General features: G+C 57.9%; 1 protein-coding gene across 3 annotated transcripts; it reads left to right on the plus strand.

The window, feature by feature from the left end:
- The first annotated feature begins 531 nt into the window (after positions 1 to 531).
- Positions 532 to 5,897, plus strand: CASP9 (caspase 9). 3 transcript variants are annotated; one of them, XM_073655567.1, is made up of 9 exons: positions 532 to 754; positions 2,360 to 2,585; positions 2,692 to 2,738; positions 2,998 to 3,174; positions 3,252 to 3,341; positions 3,422 to 3,581; positions 4,962 to 5,152; positions 5,240 to 5,349; positions 5,568 to 5,897. In XM_073655567.1, exons 1-8 carry the CDS (start codon positions 542 to 544, stop codon positions 5,345 to 5,347), a joined length of 1,212 nt encoding a protein of 403 aa, XP_073511668.1. In that variant the 5' UTR covers positions 532 to 541; the 3' UTR covers positions 5,348 to 5,349; positions 5,568 to 5,897. The 3 variants fall into 3 exon arrangements, with proteins under 3 accessions (XP_073511668.1, XP_073511665.1, XP_073511666.1); XM_073655564.1 differs by having other exon boundaries at positions 3,422 to 3,569; positions 4,964 to 5,152; positions 5,568 to 5,891; XM_073655565.1 differs by having other exon boundaries at positions 533 to 754; positions 2,698 to 2,738; positions 3,422 to 3,569; positions 4,964 to 5,152; positions 5,568 to 5,893.
- Positions 5,898 to 9,920: the final 4,023 nt, after the last annotated feature.

Consider the following 9,920-nt stretch of genomic DNA (forward strand, 5'->3'; position numbering starts at 1 on the left):
TATAACCCTGACTGCTGAGGATTTAGCTGTAGTCTGTAACCACGGAAACACATTGGTTTGCAAAGGAGCTGTATACGCAAACGGAAGGCGATTTAGAGTGAGATTTTAACAAAAAGTCTACACACCCGTTATCCCGGATATCAGCTTTTTTTTTTACCATTTGCTCAAGTTTATATTACACGGCACCATTTGGGTAAAGTCGTTAGGGCCACAGGGGTTGTTCGGCCTCAAAATTGAATATATAAAACTTTATTGGCAGCAAACCAGCCTCACAGGCGCACACTGGCCTTATCAGCCAATCACAGCGCAGCATTCATCCATCCAGAGCAGTTTACAGAATAAAAGCTGGGGTCTGATTGGTGGAAAAGTGTCCTGTCCTGATAATTAAGTTTCTGCATCTGTGGGATTACAATTACATCGCTGCTGGGACTTGTAGTCCTCCTACAGTAGCAGTGTTACACCTCCTTACACACAATGATGTCCTTACTGACAGGTAGGGATCCTAGGGTGTAGAAACATGGCGCCGGCGAGGTGCAGGAAGATGGCGCCGCGCAGAGTGATGACGTCGTGTTTACGGAAGTGGCAGACAAAAACAGAAACCGCTGACCGCGGGACCGGTAGGATGGAGCAGAGACACCGGCATATCCTGCAGCGGAACCGGGTGCGGCTCGTCACCTCCCTGGTGCTGGAGGATCTGTGGGACCGGCTGCTGGAGAAGGAGGTGTTCAGCACTGACATGGTGGAGGAGATCCAGGTGAGGGGCCCAGGAAGAAGTTGAGACTTCCAGACCCCCATGGGCAGAGAGGGGCCGACTGTATCCACCACTGGAAGACTGGGGACGAGCGGACCCCCCAGTACAGGGAGATCGGGGACGAGCGGACCCCCCCAGTACAGGGAGACGGGGGAAGAGCGGACCCCCAGTACAGGGAGACAGGGGAAGAGCGGACCCCCCAGTACAGGGAGACAGGGGAAGAGCGGACCCCCGAGTACCAGGAGATGGGGGACGAGCGAACCCCCTAGTACAAGGAGACAAGCGGACTCCCCCAGTACAGGGAGAGAGGCGAAGAGCGGACCCCCCAAGTACCGGGAGATCGGGGACAAGTGGACCCCCCAGTATAGGGAGACCGGAGACTAGCGGACCCCCCCCCCAATACATGGAGACCGGGGACGAGCGGACCCCAACAGTACAAGGAGACCGGGAACGAGTGGACCCCCCAGTACAGGGAGACCGGGGACGAGCGGACCCCCCAGTATAGGGAGACCAGGGACGAGCGGACCCCCCAGTATAGGGAGACCAGTGACGAGCGGACCCCCCCAGTACAGGAAGACGGGGGACGAGTGGACCCCCCCCAGTACAGGGAGACGGGGGACTAGCAGACCCCCCAGTACAGGGAGACGGGGGACTAGCGGACCCCCCGGTACCGGGAGACGGGAGGACGAGCGGACCCCCCGGTACCGGGAGACGGGAGGACGAGCGGACCCCCCGGTACCGGGAGACGGGAGGACGAGCGGACCCCCCGGTACCGGGAGACGGGAGGACGAGCGGACCCCCCGGTACCGGGAGACGGGAGGACGAGCGGACCCCCCGGTCCCGGGAGACGGGGGGACGAGCGGACCCTCCAGTACCGGGAGACGGGGGGACGAGCGGACCCCCCAGTACAGGGGGACGAGCGGACCCCCCAGTACAGGGGGACGAGCGGACCCCCCAGTACAGGGGGACGAGCGGACCCCCCAGTACAGGGGGACGAGCGGACCCCCCAGTACAGGGGGACGAGCGGACCCCCCAGTACCGGGAGACGGGGGACGAGCAGACCCCACCAGTACAGGGAGACGGTAGACGAGCAGACCCCACCAGTACAGGGAGACGGTAGATGAGCGGACCCCACCAGTACAGGGAGACGGTAGATGAGCGGACCCCACCAGTACAGGGAGACGGTAGATGAGCCGACCCCACCATTACAGGGAGACGGTAGATGAGCCGACCCCACCAGTACAGGGAGACGGTAGATGAGCGGACCCCACCAGTACAGGGAGACGGTAGATGAGCGGACCCCACCAGTACAGGGAGACGGGGGACGAGCAGACTCCTCAGTACTAAGTAGTCAGGAGATGAGCGGACCCCCCATTAAGAGCAGATCAGGATACGACGCTTCCTCCCCTAATAGCCGGGGAATAACGACCCTTCTTTATATGGGGAGAAGAGCGAACCCCCCCAGTACCTGGAGACACCCTCTTCTACCCCAGGGCAGGAGATGGATAAAGGGGGGTAACTGCTGACTATCCTATACCTGCATTGTGGCGTAGACACCCCCCCTCCCCTCAGCGCTGTGACCCCCCCAGCATTTCCGTCTCCCACCAGGCGGCCGGGACGCGGAGGGATCAGGCGCGGCAGTTACTGATCGACCTGCAGAGCCGCGGCAGCGACGCCTTCCACCTGTTCCTGCAGTGTCTGCGGGGGTCCGGGCAGCACGAGCTCGCCGATCTCCTGCAGGAGACCGGGGGGACGAGGGAGGTGAAGAGACCGGCTCTGCTCCCTCCAACACCGCTCCCCCCAACACTGCCCCCCAAGATCCCCGAGCACAGAGGTCAGTCTTATCCTGCATCCCCTCGCCTGTCTGAGCCTTCATGAACCCGCTGGCTCTGGATGAGCAGTACAGTCATAGTTTACCCTTTCTTCTTTTTTTTTTCCAGATCCAGATCGTTTCGATGAGACACCCAAACCGCTGGACATGAAGACGGTGGGTGTGTGTGTGTGTGTATATGTATATATATATATATATATATATATATATATATATATATATATATATATATATATATATATATATATATATATATATATATATATATATATATATATATATATATATATATATATATATATATATATATATATATATATAATGTGGCGGTATGGACAGAGCGCTGCTGCGTTCATAGTGCACACTGCCTGTGATTGGGCAGTGAGGGGTTAATAAATGGCGTCTCTCTTCTCAGGATTACCCCATGAACTTTGACCCTTGTGGCCGGTGCCTGATCATCAACAACATGGCTTTCTCCGAGGCGTCCGGCCTTTCCTACCGGACCGGCTCTGACATCGACCGGGAGAAGCTGCTGCGACGCCTGCGCTCCTATCACTTTGATGTGACGGTGAAGAACAATCTGAAGGCGGCGGTGAGAGCGACGGAGCGACGCGGACGAGTCCGATAGTCCAGAAGGTCTGGTAATCCAGCACTGCTCTGTACACACAGGAGATCCACGCGGAGCTGCAGAGCCTGGCCTCGGCGGAGCACAGCGAGCGCGACTGCTGCCTGGTGGTCATCCTATCCCACGGCTGCGAGGTGAGTGCCCCCTGAGCGCCAGGCTATCCTGGCCCACCAGCTGCCGGATTAATGGAGCTTTATTTTTTCCTTCCCGCCAGACCAGACACACGCGGTTCCCCGGTGGGGTGTTCGGGACGGATGGGGTACGGATCCCCGTGGAGCGGATCGTGAATTACTTCAACGGCTCCAACTGCCCCGGACTGCGAGGAAAGCCCAAGCTGTTTTTCATCCAGGCCTGCGGGGGAGGTGTGGAGCCCCAGCTCTCGCCACATGCTAGCTATTGTTCACTGCTATCAGCCATCTTCATATGCTAATGGCCTCTGCCCTACGGTTCTCTGCTCTCAATTATTATTATGGTGACAGAGAATACTGAACCCATCAGCCCCATGATTCCTCCCTCCTGTCACATATCAGCTGCACCTGTTATTGCGGTCCTGCCCTGATATAAGGCTGGTGATGGGCAGTGCTGCCCCCTGCTGTCCTGTGCTGTGTGTATGACTGATGGGCTGTGCTGCCCCCTGATGGTCTGTGTGTGTATGACTGATGGGCAGTGCTGCCCCCTGCTGGCCTGTGTGTGTATGACTGATGGGCAGTGCTGCCCCCTGCTGGCCTGTGTGTGTATGACTGATGGGCAGTGCTGCCCCCTGCTGGCCTGTGTGTGTATGACTGATGGGCAGTGCTGCCCCCTGCTGGTCTGTGTGTGTATGACTGATGGGCAGTGCTGCCCCCTGCTGGTCTGTGTGTGTATGACTGATGGGCAGTGCTGCCCCCTGCTGGCCTGTGTGTGTATGACTGATGGGCAGTGCTGCCCCCTGCTGGTCTGTGTGTGTATGACGGATGGGCAGTGCTGCCCCCTGCTGTCCTGTGCTGTGTTTATGACAGATGGGCAGTGCTGCTCCCTGCTGTCCTGTGTGTGTGTGTGTGTATGATGGATGGCCAGTGCTGCCCCCTGCTGGTCTGTGTGTATATGACTGATGGGCAGTGCTGCCCCCTGCTGGTCTGTGTGTGTATGACTGATGGGCAGTGCTGCCCCCTGCTGGTCTGTGTGTGTATGACGGATGGGCAGTGCTGCCCCCTGCTGTCCTGTGCTGTGTGTATGACTGATGGGCAGTGCTGCCCCCTGCTGGCCTGTGTGTGTATGACTGATGGGCAGTGCTGCCCCCTGCTGTCCTGTGCTGTGTGTATGACTGATGGGCAGTTCTGGCCTGTGCTGTGTGTATGATTGATGGGCAGTGCTGCCCCCTGCTGGCCTGTGTGTGTATGGCTGATGGGCAGTGCTGACCCCTGCTGGTCTGTGTGTGTATGACTGATGGGCAGTGCTGACCCCTGCTGGTCTGTGTGTGTATGACTGATGGGCAGTGCTGCCCCCTGCTGTCCTGTGCTGTGTGTATGACTGATGGGCAGTGCTGCCCCCTGCTGGCCTGTGCTGTGTGTATGACTGATGGGCAGTGCTGCCCCCTGCTGGCCTGGCCTGTGCTGTGTGTATGACTGATGGGCAGTGCTGCCCCCTGCTGTCCTGTGCTGTGTGTATGACTGATGGGCAGTGCTGGTCTGTGTGTGTATGACTGATGGGCAGTGCTGCCCCCTGCTGTTCTGTGTGTGTATGACTGATGGGCGCTGATCTGTCTCTATCCTTTTAGAGGAGAAGGACCGAGGTTGCGCTGTGGATTTGGGGGACTCGGGGGAACGGCCCCGTTACCCTCAGACTAATTCCTTACAAAGTGACGCCACCGCCGTCCCCCCAGACCCGACAGACGCTGATGAGACGGACGCTCAGGCCATCTTGCCCACGACCAGCGACATCCTGGTGTCCTATTCCTCCTACCCAGGTCCGTATCGCTGATCACCGGACACAGACTCTCGCGGATTATTCGCCTCTGATGTTTCTGGCGTCTTCTCTTCTCCGTCCGCTCCAGGTTTTGTGTCTTGGAGGGAGACGAGGAGCGGCTCTTGGTACGTGGAGAATCTGGACGAGGTCTTGGCTCAGTGCGCCGGGACGTGCGATCTGCAGTCGATGCTGGTGATGGTGAGCAACAAACCCATGGCGCAGAGGCCCCAGCGCATTCTGGCTGCAGGCGCATGGAGTTGCGTTATACGGCGCAGAAGAGCGCAGGGCCCACTGCAGACGCTGCTGTTAACCACTTACAGGCTGCTGTCAACTGGGGGGCTGTGATGTCACACAGTGAGGGGCGGGGTTATCTCTGGGGGGGCGTCTGTTCCTCATCTCATGTTCTTCCTCTGCAGGTTGCAGACAGAGTCGCGGTTAAGGGAACGTACAAGCAGATCCCGGTGTACTTTAACTCTCTCCGGAAGAGGTTTTTCTTCAGAACGGACTGATTCTTGTGGCAGCGCCCCCTCCTGGAGGGTCGTCCTGTGCCGGTGGGTAACATCCTCGGGATCGGAGCGTTTTATGTTCCACCTTTAAGAAGGAGAGTAGAGCGGCGGCCGATGACTGCCAGGGATGTGTGATAAACGCTGGTGCTCCATCACTCCTCCTGGCGGCAGGATGGGGGGCACTAGGACCCTGCACCGCTGCTCTATGGACTTGGATTTTGTATTTTTTTTGTGTGAAAATATTAAAAAAAAGAAAAAGTGAAAATCTTGAGTGCGTTTCTCATCGCTCCTAAAACTGCGGCTCAGAATCCCGCCATGTAGGGGGACGCCGCTCCGCGCTGTGAGCTGCCTGTAGCGCTGGCGTCCCTGCCCTCTGCTAGGCAGGGACGCTGCTCCCCTCACCGCTCTGCTCCGTGCCCGGCTTCCTCTCCCCGCTCTGCTGTCAGCGCGCGCTCCGTCCCGGCGTCCTCCTCCTGCTCTGCTCTCGGCGCGCGCTCCTTCCCGGCCCCTGTGCTTAGGGCACGCGCGCGCGCGCTCCCCTCCTCTTAAAGGGGCCGCGCGCGCCGCCCTAAAGAGTCCCCGGCCAATGGCCGGAGGACTTCATCATATAAAAGGCACCTCCTCCAAAATGGAGGTGCCCGAGCAATGTTGTTTGCACCTGTGTCTCACCTGTGCTTCAGCCCTCAGGTCCCGTTGCCAGTTACCTGCCAGTTACCTGCCAGTTTACCTGCCAGTTTACCTGCCAGTTTACCTGCCAGTTTACCTGCCAGTTTACCTGCCAGTTTACCTGCCAGTTTACCTGCCAGTTTACCTGCCAGTTTACCTGCCAGTTTACCTGCCAGTTTACCTGCCAGTTTACCTGCCAGTTACCTGCCTGATTCCTGCCTGAATACTTGTTACCTGTCTGCCAGTCTGAGGTCCGACGGTCTGCCTTACTACTCCTGTCAGTCTGTCTAAAGGACCAGCCTGCCCGCTCACCTGGGAGCGCATATCAGCTACCTGCCTGCTTGCCTGAGGTCCGACGGTCTGCCTTACTACTCCGGTCAGTCTGTCTATGGACCAGCTTGCCCGCTCACCTGGGAGCGCATCTCCGTTACCTGCCTGCTTGCCAGCCCGGAGGCTCCGTTGTCACGTGCTGTGACCACCAGCTATCTCAGAGACTCTTGCCCGCTCACCTGGGAGCGCATCTCCGTTACCTGCCTGCTTGCCAGCCCGGAGGTCCCGTTGTCACGTGCGGTGACCACCAGCTATTCCAGAGACTCTTGCCCGCTCACCTGGGAGCGCTTCTCCGTTACCTACCTGCCTGCCAGCCCGGAGGTTCCGCCGTCACGTGCCGTGACCACCTGCTATTCCAGAGACTCTCGCTTGCTCACCTGGGAGCACACATCTACCATCTGCCTGCTAGCCTACCCGGAGGCTCTGCCATCACAGGTCGTACCTACCCCTTACCCAGAGACTGCCCTGATCACTTGCCGTAACTCCCTGTCCGTTCACCCAGAGACTGCCACCCGCTCCCTTACAAGGGCCGCCCCCTTGTATAGTAGCTCAGAGGTTCCGCCTCCCGGACCCGTTACAGTTTGCTCGGGCCATGGAACCCGGTGGCACCCAAGCTCCCTCGCTCTCGGACCTCTGTCTTGAACTGTCCCGTCAGAGGTCCCAACAGGAGACCATCCTGGGTCACCTGCGGAATGTTAATACTCGCCTGAACACTCTGTCTGATCCACCAACAACCTCCGCCAGTACCATGGTATCCTTTTCCGGACCCCGGCTCTCTGCACCTCCTCGCTTCGGAGGCGACTCCGTCCTGGCTCGGGGCTTCATAAATCAGTGCACCCTGCATTTTGAACTATTATCCCACCAGTTTAACTCCGACCGAGCCAAAATTGCCTTTATCATGTCCCATCTCACCGGGGAGGCCCTGGCCTGGCTAAATCCTCTATGGGAGAGAGGAGATCCCCTGGTGTCCGACTTGCCTGCCTTTCTCATGGCTTTCCGGAAAGCCTTCGACGAACCCGGACGGAGGACCTCATCCGCATCTTCTCTGCTTCGCCTCCGTCAGGGAAGCCTCACCGTGGGCCAATATGCCATACGGTTCCGTACCCTTGCCTCGGAGCTGGCCTGGGATAACGAAGCCCTGGTATCCGTCTTCTGGGAGGGTCTGTCCGGCCGTATTAAAGATGAACTTGCTGGTCGGGACATTCCTACCACTCTCGATGATCTAATAACCCTTGCCACCCGGATTGACCTACGGTTCCAGGAGCGTGCCAAAGAGGTCACCCGTGAGAGAAGGATTCCACGTCTAGCTCCTACTTTCCAGGAACCCGTCATTCCTTCCGTTTCTCCACAGGTACACTCTCCTGAGCCTATGCAGGTCGACCAGACCAAGATGGTCAAATCCCGTCAGGATTTCCGCCGTGCCGAGGGGAGCTGCTTCTACTGTGGCAGTAAGGAGCATCTGATCCGTGCCTGCCCGGAGAGGTCGGGAGAACGCCTGTATCTAGGTTCACTCAGAGGGGTCGATCTAGACAAAAATAAATCCTCTCCATCCCTGCTGTTGTCAGTCTCAATCATCTGCGGGGAGAATCGTTATTCCGAACTAGCCCAACTTGACTCTGGAGCAGCCGGAAATCTTATTTCACAGTCCCTGGTGGAGAAATTCCGCATCCCCACCAAACCTCTGGCTGTACCCTTGTCTGTTGTTGCCGTGGATGGGGGCCTCTTACCTCGCCCCATCCAATTCATCACCGAATCCATTACTCTGCAGGTGGGAATGCTGCATTCAGAGAGTATCTCCTTTCACGTTCTGCCTGGTCTCCCTCACGCCCTCTTGCTAGGTCTGCCTTGGCTCCAGAGACATGCACCCGTGCTTGACTGGCAAACCGGAGAAGTCCTTCACTGGGGACAGGCCTGTCATAAGACCTGCCTGGTTCCCGTCCATTCCGTCCGTCCCTCTCCTATCCCAGCTAATCTACCTGGACTTCCGATTCCTTATTGGTCTAGTGCTGATGTCTTTGTTAAGGAGGAGGCAGAGACATCACCACCTCATAGACCATGTGACTGCCCCATCGATCCCGCCAGAGTAATGCAGGTGGCTCCCGTGAGTCTAAATTGTCTCCCTCCTGGTAAGACGTTCGTATCGGTACCTGATCGGGAGAGAATCCTACACTGGGGTCATTCGTCTAAACTAGCTGACCACGCCGGTCGGAAAAAGACCCTCCAGCTTATTACCCGACACTACTGGTGGCCTAACCTGCACAAGGATGTTATGGACTTTGTTTCTGCCTGTGTGTCCTGCGCCCGCAACAAAGTTCCGAGACACCTGTCGGCCGGCCGCCTTCTTCCTCTGCCAGTACCTGCTGCCCCCTGGCAGCATTTAGCGATGGACCCTCCTCAATTCCGTCCTGGGGATAAAGTCTGGCTCTCGTCCAAATATGTCCGACTCAAGATCCCTTCCTATAAGTTAGGGTCTCGGTTCTTCGGCCCACTGGTGGTCATCGGTCAGATCAACCCGGTAGCCTATAAATTGAAACTCCCGGCCAACTTACGGATCCCTAACTCCTTCCATGTATCTCTCCTCAAACCTGTGGTACTTAACTCTTTTTCCAAGTCTACAGGTACGCCTCCTGCTCTGGTTTCTGCTGAGGACAAGTTTGAGGTAGAGAACATTCTTGCCAGCAAAAGGGTAAGAGGAAAGACCTTTTTTCTGGTAGATTGGAGGGGGTTTGGTCCTGAGGAGAGAACGTGGGAGCCCCGGGAGAACATCCATGCCCCTCTCATCCTAGCTAAATTTCTGTCTGGCCTAAAAAAGGGGGGGCCTAAAGGGGGGGGTACTGTAGCGCTGGCGTCCCTGCCCTCTGCTAGGCAGGGACGCTGCTCCCCTCACCGCTCTGCTCCGTGCCCGGCGTCCTCTCCCCGCTCTGCTGTCAGCGCGCGCTCCCGCCCGGCGTCCTCTCCCCGCTCTGCTGTCAGCGCGCGCTCCGTCCCGGCGTCCTCCTCCTGCTCTGCTCTCGGCGCGCGCTCCTTCCCGGCCCCTGTGCTTAGGGCACGCGCGCGCGCGCTCCCCTCCTCTTAAAGGGGCCGCGCGCGCCGCCCTAAAGAGTCCCCGGCCAATGGCCGGAGGACTTCATCATATAAAAGGCACCTCCTCCAAAATGGAGGTGCCCGAGCAATGTTGTTTGCACCTGTGTCTCACCTGTGCTTCAGCCCTCAGGTCCCGTTGCCAGTTACCTGCCAGTTACCTGCCAGTTACCTGCCAGTTACCTG

Source organism: Phyllobates terribilis, unplaced genomic scaffold (genome assembly GCF_046119375.1).
Source record: "Phyllobates terribilis strain yellow unplaced genomic scaffold, ASM4611937v1 Scaffold_12__6_contigs__length_324123572, whole genome shotgun sequence".
In the NCBI taxonomy this organism is placed as follows: Eukaryota; Metazoa; Chordata; class Amphibia; order Anura; family Dendrobatidae; genus Phyllobates; species Phyllobates terribilis.